Here is an 8,221-nt window from a genome sequence, read left to right as displayed (position 1 = left end):
TAAACTGAGCTAAAAAAAGAAATGGAAAATCACTTCAATATCTTTCCCAAGAAAGCCTCAAATAGCATCACAAATAGTCAGATACAACTGGAAAACAACCCTTTGCATGGGTATATCCTTAGACTCCTTTTTTTCCTTATATTCTATTTGAAATTTTTTGGTAATTTTATCTTATGATAAACTGAATCTCATGGGTTCAATTATCATCTCTATGAGAATGGGTCCTAAACATACACATCTAGTTGCCAGGTTACCAATTGGCCACTGGACATCCCCACTCAGGTGTTCTATAGCCTTCCCAAACTCAGTCTGTCCAAAACTCATTGTTTCTTTCCCCAACCCAATCTTACCTCTTTTATAACATTTTATTTCTGTTAAGGTAGCAACATCATTCTAGTTACTCAGGTTTGCAACTCTGGAGTTGTCATCCTCATCATTCCCTCTCTATCACCCCTCTTATTCAATCATTCGCTAAGTCTTGTACCTTCTCTTGCTATAAAATCTCTTGCCTCTCTGCACTCAAGTAGCTGCCACCCTAATTTAAACTCATTATCTCTTACCTGAACTATTCTATTTGTCTCCTAACTGGCCTCTGCCTCATGTCTCTTCCCTCTTCAATCTATCTTTGGTTACTAAAATGATCCCAAAACACGTCAGACCACACCACTCCTCTGCTTAACAACTTGTTGTGTCTATTGGCTTGATGGAGAAAATATGAGCCCCTCAGTTTGGAGTTAAAGACCCTTCACCATCAGGGCTCCAGTCGGCTGAGCTGAGCTGACTTCACATCATTCCCTCTGGTATATTCTACCTTATAACGAAGCTGGTCTACAGGTTGTTCACTAAATGTGGTATCTTATTTCTTACCTTATGATTTTAGTCAGACTCTCCTCCATCCCTTTAAGGCTCCCCCTCCTCAAATACACCTTACAGAACTCCCCTGGCTCTCTTCATGTCTCACATCAGGCACCCCTTTCCAAAAGAGGCTTTTTTCTGATCTCCCCAGTTCCTCTTCTACCCTCCCCCAAGATGAGTTTGTATTTATTCTTGTATATAATTCCTATAGATTTGTATGACACAAGCTGTTTTTTCCCCCCAGCAGAATGTAAGCACTTTTAGGATACTGTTAACACTGTCATGTATGATCTCTGGATCAAGATGTTTTTGTTCAATTTTCTTTGTAAAGGGGGAGGGTTCAACTTGGGTAGGGAGCAATGGAAAATGACTAATGAAGACAGAAAGTCTCGAGAAAACTCCTTGAAGTTCAGGACTGGTGTGTGTGTGTGTGTGTGTGTGTGTGTGTGTGTGTGTGTTTGGCCCTAGCATAAGAGCTAGAGCTCATCTCGTTTACCTATGGGTACCATTATGCCTGAAAGGCAAACCACCCTTTTATAAAGTAAGGCATCTGAGGAAAAAATCACTGCAAACTAGGGTTGAGGACTTGGAATGTCTCCTTGACTAGAGTTGAATGTGTGTTAAGTCCTTGATTATAAACTGTGTAAACACTAAACTTCTCCAACTTCTAGAGATTGGTACACTGAAGGAGAATACCAAGAAATGGTAAAGTCCTACCCTTAGCCTGGTAGAGCTACTCGCCTTTCAGATTCGTAATGTTGAACTTCAACCTCAGTCACATGGACTAGTCAATTCTTTTATTTCTCTTATGCTTTCCTTAATCCTGGCAGTTACTCCAGAATTTAATTTTTTTGCTACCCCCTCTAACAGCTTCCCATCCTCTTTAGTAGAACAACCACATGGCCATGCTTTAGACTGCATGGAGAAGACTGGAACTACCTGACTGGAGCTCTTTCATGTTTCCTTTCCCAAAGACTTGATCACTCACATGCCTGGAATATATCTGGGAAGTACCAGAAGTACACCAGGGGTTCCTGGACCCCATTCACAAAAGTCTGGGGAAGAGGCTACACCCCTGTTCTCCCATTCTGCATCCTCTCAGTGCCAGACTGGTGGATCCACATATGTGCTTCAAGAGAGTACTTGCGCTTAAAACACTTCCCGCACTCCGTGCAGGGGAAAGGACGCTCATCAGAATGAATCCTCCGGTGGCTGACTAGTAAAGAGGAATAGGTGAAACAGACCCCACACTCAGGACAAGAATAGGGCTTCTCACCCGTGTGAATGAGCTGGTGCTGGACAAGATTCTCCCGGCGGGCAAAGCGTGCCCCACACTGAACACAGGGGTAGGGACGTTCCCCGGAGTACACATGTTGGTGACTGACCAGGAGCAAGGGATAGGCAAAGCAGCGCCTGCAGTGAGGGCAGGAATATGGTTTCTCACCTGTGTGGGTTCGCCACCGATGGATCACCAAGAGGGAGGAATAAGCGAATTGCTGCCCAGTCAGAACAGGGGTACAGTTTATTACCTGTGTGTGCCTGACAGTGGACCACTAGGGATCCATTCTGGCGGAAACATCGCCCATAGTTAGGACATGGATAGGGCTTCTCACCCGTGTGGAGGAACTGGTGCTGCACAAGGTTATTCCTTTGGGAAAACCTCGCTCCACAATGAGTACAGGCATAGGGTCGTTCTCCTGTATGTACCCGTAGGTGGCTATCAAGCTGAGAGGGATAGGCAAAGCTGTGCCCACAGTCAGGACAGGAGAATGGTTTTCCCTCTGTATGTGTGCATTGGTGGATGGCCAGGGACCCACTTTGCCGGAAACAACACCCACAGTCTGGGCACAGAAAGGGCTTCTCCCCTTGGATGAATGGATGAATTGGTGTTGGGTGAGGTTTTTTCATTGTGAAAATTGTGCCCCACATTGTGTACAGACAAAAGGATGTTCTCCAGAGTGTACACACAAGTGACTCTCCAGCAGAGAAGGAAAAGCAAAATGGCATCCACATTTAGGACAAAGGGTAGGGCTTCTTCAGACTGGGGATACACTGGTGGAGTCTGCCTCATCAACTTTGTGGAAAGCATGTGGTATCTCAGTTGGCAAAAGCTCCTTTAGAGAGTCTTTGATTTCTTGGGAATCCAGTCCTTTCTCGCCACCTCATTTCCTTGTTCTGTTTTTCAGATGCTGGTAAGAGTTGAAGAGAATTTGTAACTAAAAATCAGGCACATTCTATCCCATCCTAATGTTGTATGGGATAGCACATTCATCCCATTGGAATTAGAGGGAATACCCAAATAAATAATATCAGAGAAGCTGCCTGGTTTCCCCCAGCCACTGGTTTGTTGGAGATTCTACAAGCTCTTGGAAGGAACTCTTTGTCCTATTCCTAGGCATCTGAAGAACTTCCACCCTCATTAGCAAGAGCCAATTATGGCTTGAAAATGGCCACAGAGACATAAGAAACCACCTCATCCTTCACTTTTCTAACGAAGGCCAAGATCCTACACCTAAGGCTTAATTATCATAGGTTCAAAGCAGTTGAAAAGGAGAAAGAAAAATTGACCTTTAAGGAGAGGATAGAGACTATCTTCTAATGTTTAAAACTTGCATTTTCTTTATGAAAATGGAGCCAGAGATTCATAAGAATTACAACGGGAGAGAGAATAGTAAAATCAAATTAGAACCCCTATGCAAATAGGTCTCTTTTTAAACACTGAATAAACTATTAAACCATAAAAATTAAACGTGAATAACAATGCTAGCAATACAGGCAGTGTGGTATAATGGAAAAAAATTGGCTCTGGGATCAGAGGACCTAGATTCAAATTTTACTTCCTGCCATTTACTGTGTGACATAAATCTCTCTGGGCTTTATCTGTTTTAGTTTGTTTGAGAGGCAACTGGGGTTAAGTGATTTGCCCAGCGTCACCCAGCTAGAAAGCGTTAAGTGTCCCAGGCCACGTTTGAACTCAAGTCCTCCTAACTCCAGGGGCAGGACTCCATTTACTGAGCCATGTAGATGCCACCTCTGGGTTTTATCTGTAAAACAAAGGAACTGGAAAAAATGGTCTCTCACCTCTCTCTCCTATGATTTGTCATGAGGCTCAAATGAGAGCATGTGTGTTAAAGTACTTTAGTGATACATAATGCCTGTTACTATCATCAGTCTGTGGATAAAGGGCTGGCTCTTAGTCCCAACAGACCTGAGTGCAAGGTGCAATCAACTTGACACATACTTGCTTATATGTCCCTGAGCATGTAACTTAACATAGCTTAGTTTGTTCTCTAAGACTATAAATTACAGTGCAAGTACTGACTTCCATTGGTATTCTCCTTAAAAAAGAAATGAAATAACAGGCATAATAAAATTATTACCATTACTTCCTTGAGGTCATCAAAATTAGTAGCCTACTGTCCTACCTGCCCTAATTCTTACTATAATGGAGTAGGCTGTTCAGAGGGGGCCAGAGTTGGCTCAGCGTCGATGACGACATCCCCATTGCTGTCCAGGGCTGGAAGAAAGTGAACAACCTCCCAAATCCCCAAACCCAAGAATGTCAGAGCCTGCCAGGAGGAGGCAGGGAACCTGGAAGACTGAACTTTCTGGGGGGCTGGTACGGGCACAAACAGCCCTTGCAGGGCTCGGCACGAACTAAAGGGCTTCCTCAGGATCTGAGCAATTTGGAAGTGGAGCGGCGCATGATCTCAATTCTCACCTGTGTAGTCTCCCCCTTTCCTCCTCGGGGTCCCGGGCATCCGGACCCCAGACCTCTGGCTCTTGCACTATCCAAGAGATGAGGGTGGGTTTGGGGCCTGGGAAACCTGGAAGGAGAATAGGGGTCCAGGCTGATGAGTGAGACCCCGACCCTGCACCCCCGGACCCTTGCCCTGATCCGCCCCGAGCGACCGCGCCCCTCACCCAGGGCACCCAGGTGGCCGTAGGTCTCCCGCATGACGTCCCTGTAGAGGGCCCTCTGCGCGGGGCGCAGCCGTCCCCAAGCGTCCGGGGAGAAGTACACGGCCACATCGGCGAAGCTCACGAGGCCCTGCCCGGCCCCGCTCATGGTCAGCGGCGCCTCCTCGGAGCACTAGGCGCCGCAGCCAACCGCGCCTGCCCGGGGACACCCGCGACGTTTCTTCGGGGCCCCGCCCACGCCTCGAGCTCTGCCAGCTGCCCGGGCCGGCCCCCTCGGGATCAAGAGGAGCCGAGGGGGCCGGAAGGGGCGACGTGTAAACCCAAAGCAGAGACGTCTGGGTGGCTCACTAGAAGGAGACTAGGACTGGAATTCTACCAGAAACGTAGTTCTTCGGCAATGTGGCATCGGCCTGATTTTTGTTAGGCTAGAAAGTGCCCCCAGTGGGTATTTTGTCTTCAACTTACAAATGTCTTATGCGCCTACCGTGTACCAGACATTGTGCTCAGCACTGGAGGTACAAATGCAAAAATGGAATAGCTCCTACTCACAAAGAACTTACAGGCAGTTCTGAAAAATATGTACAAAATGCATGTATTTTTTGTTCAGTCGTTTTAGTTGGGTTTAATAGCATTTTATTTTTCCAAATACCTGTAAAGATAGTTTTCAGCATTCACTTTTTTAAGACTTAAGTGTTCCAAATTTTTCTCCTTTCCTTCCTTATCTCTATCCCTTCCCCAAGACAGCATGCAATCTGATATAGGTTAAATATGTGCAATTCTTTTACACGTTTCCATATTTGTCATGTTGTGCAAGAAAAATCAGATCAAAAGAGAAACACACACACATACAAGAAAGGAAAAACAAGCAAATAAAAGGGTGAAAACAGTATGCTTTGATCCACATTCAATCTCCATAGTTCACTCTCCAGATGTGAATGGCAGGTTCCATTACAAGTCTATTGTAATTGCCTTGAATCATTGCATTGTTGAGAAAAGTCAAGTCCATCAAAATTGATCACCACATAATCTTGTGGCTGTGTACAATTTTGACCAGATTGTGCTCACTTCATGCAGCATCAGTTCATGCAGGTCTTACCAGGCCTTTCCGAAATATCCTGCCGATCATTTCTTATAGAACAATAATGTTCCATAACATTCATATACCATAATTTATTTAGTCATTCCTCAATTGAGGGGCTGCTACATTTTTGCATATGTTGGGGGGGTCCGACCTTTCTTGATCCCATTTGGAGTCATTGGAGTGGTTTGTCATTTCCTTCTTCAGCTCATTTTACAAATGAGGAAACTGAGGCAAACAGGGCTCAGGGTCACACAGCTAAGTGTTTAAGTTCAAATTTGAACCCAGCACTGTCTTCCTGACTCCAGGAACAGCACAGGTCCTATATCTATAGCACCACCTAGTGCCCTACAAAATAAATACAAGGTGATTTTTGGGGGTGGAGGGAGAGATTTAGCAATTTCAGGAGAGGGGAGGAAAATGGTGAAGGGGGTTGGGGGGGACTTCCAGAAGGGAGTCTCACTTTAGGTGAGCTTTGAAGAAAGTTTGAAATTCTAAAACTCAGAGAGTGAGGAATAAGTTCATTCTTGTTATGGAGACACAACTGTATAAAAGCACAAAGGAGATTACGTTTAAGGAAGCAAGAAAGCCCCTTTTTCTGGATCCTAGAATGCATAGAGGGGGAATGATATAAAATTAGTACAGATAGAATTTTCACTATAGTTAATAGGGTGATACTGAAGCTCTTTTTTTTTTTTTTTTTTTTTTTTTTTTGCTGAGCCAGTTGGAGTTAAGTGACTTGCCCAGGCACATATAGTTAGGAAGTATTAAGTGTCTGAGGCTAAATTTGAACTCAGGTCCTCCCGACTTCAGGGCTAGTGCTCTATCCACTATGCTACCTAGCTGCCGTGAAGCTTAAGTAGAACAAATAGCATGGTCTGATTTGAAATTTTGGAATATCATTTTGGAGGTTATGGAAAGGATATATTAGAAAAGAGAAAGATTGGAGTCAGGGAGACCATTTAGGAGACTATGGTAATATAGTGAAAGATAATAAGGGTCTGTGAAGAGAAAGATGAAAAACGGCTACAGGAGATTTCGTAAAGGTGAGATGAGAAGAGCTTGGCAACCCATTGGGTGAGATTGGGGAGGAGAAATTGGAGGATGGCTCCAGGGTTGCAAACCTGGATGTCTTAAAAATATAGTAGTGTCCTTAACAGAAACTAGAAACTTTGGAAATGGGGTGGATTTTAAGGAGAAAGATGAGTTGTTTTGGAGATGTAAGTTTGAGAAATCTAAGGGAACAATGAGGTAGTCAGTCCCTATCTATTATGCAGTGTCTCTGCAAAGTAAATACTATTAACTAGCTTTTTAAAAAGCATGTTTGTTTTTTGTTTTGTTTTATTTTTCGGTAAGGAATACAAACTGTAAGCTTGGGAAGTAGTTAGTTACTTGGGGTTATTTTAACATAAAGGTTCAGATACAATAGGTTAATTAAATAAGAGAATTGCCTTTTTAATTAGAAACATTGCAAAAGATGACAGAAGGAAACGAGAGACATGCAGAGAGATAGCAGAGTTTGCAGACTCAGTTCATGAGTGAAGTAATGCCAGCCTCTTGGGGGTGCCTTCTTGGGACTTTGGCACTTCTTGGGACTCGTCAGTTTATTCGTACATCTCCCCACTTCATCTGCCAAGTGATCTTGGTATGACTTGGGGGTGAAGGACCTACACTGGAACATTAAGTGAGATGGTTCTAGTTTCCCTTTTTGTGATTTTGATACCAGGCAAGGGAGAATGATGAAATCACTTTTCTACCATCTATCTCCCTTGAGGCTCAGGGGTATGTCAGAGAAAAGAGGGTGGGACAGAGTTTGGAGGGGCCAATTTTTCAAAGTGCTTTTGGAGCTGTATTCTCCTAGCTTTGGCTTTATTTAGTTCTTTCAGTTTACACCAAATTATTCTGTAATTGATATTTATATAGTCCTTTAAAGTTTGTGAATTACTTTATATACAAAATCTTATTTATATCTCACAGATACTCAAGGTATCATTCCCATTTTGCAAATTAGAGAATGTTTGTGAAGTTTTTCTTTTTATTTGCTAAGGCAATTGAAGTCAAGTGACTTGCCCAGGGTCATACAACTAGAAAGCGTCAAAGTGTCTGAGGCCAGTTTTGAACTCAGATCCTCCCAACTTCAGGGCTGGTGATCTATCCATTGTGCTACCTAGCTGCTCCATATCTTTTATTTCAAAGAGGATCATGACATCAGGGAAGTGATGCCATGACATATAAGTGGATTTAAGTGAGAGGGGGCTGTAATCTGCCTCACTTCTCCCCTCCCCTCCACCCCCAGCCATCTGGGTACAGTGGCAAGAGACAGATCAGGATGACTGGAGATGGCCCTGGACTCAGTGGGAGACCTTG

At 43.9% G+C, this 8,221-nt stretch overlaps 2 protein-coding genes across 2 annotated transcripts; both read right to left on the bottom strand.

The window, feature by feature from the left end:
• Window positions 1-1,922: 1,922 nt before the first annotated feature.
• Window positions 1,923-3,021, bottom strand: LOC116419989 (zinc finger protein 689-like). The gene is given in 5 exon segments (XM_031942990.1): window positions 1,923-2,235; window positions 2,300-2,724; window positions 2,727-2,876; window positions 2,878-2,917; window positions 3,017-3,021. Coding segments are annotated over 5 exon segments (933 nt in total).
• Window positions 2,360-4,986, bottom strand: LOC116419578 (zinc finger protein 688-like). Its single transcript, XM_031940336.1, has 3 exons — window positions 4,780-4,986; window positions 4,577-4,682; window positions 2,360-3,044 (listed from the first exon to the last, which is right to left on the bottom strand). The coding sequence occupies exons 1-3, from the start codon at window positions 4,922-4,924 to the stop codon at window positions 3,038-3,040; spliced, it is 258 nt and encodes an 85-aa protein (XP_031796196.1). The 5' UTR covers window positions 4,925-4,986; the 3' UTR covers window positions 2,360-3,037.
• Window positions 4,987-8,221: the final 3,235 nt, after the last annotated feature.

The sequence above is a fragment of the Sarcophilus harrisii genome, chromosome 1 (genome assembly GCF_902635505.1).
Source record: "Sarcophilus harrisii chromosome 1, mSarHar1.11, whole genome shotgun sequence".
Taxonomy (NCBI): Eukaryota; Metazoa; Chordata; class Mammalia; order Dasyuromorphia; family Dasyuridae; genus Sarcophilus; species Sarcophilus harrisii.
The sequence above is the reverse complement of the archived record's forward strand: the minus strand, read 5'-3'. Positions and strand labels throughout refer to the sequence as shown.

Bases quoted from the DNA above. Each gene is read 5' to 3' on its own strand.
- LOC116419578 (XM_031940336.1), bottom strand. From the start codon at position 4,924: ATGAGCGGGGCCGGGCAGGGCCTCGTGAGCTTCGCCGATGTGGCCGTG. The intron at 4,683-4,779 runs GTGAGGGGCGCG...TTCTCCTTCCAG, and splicing joins CGGCCACCTGGGTGCCCTGG to GTTTCCCAGGCCCCAAACCC.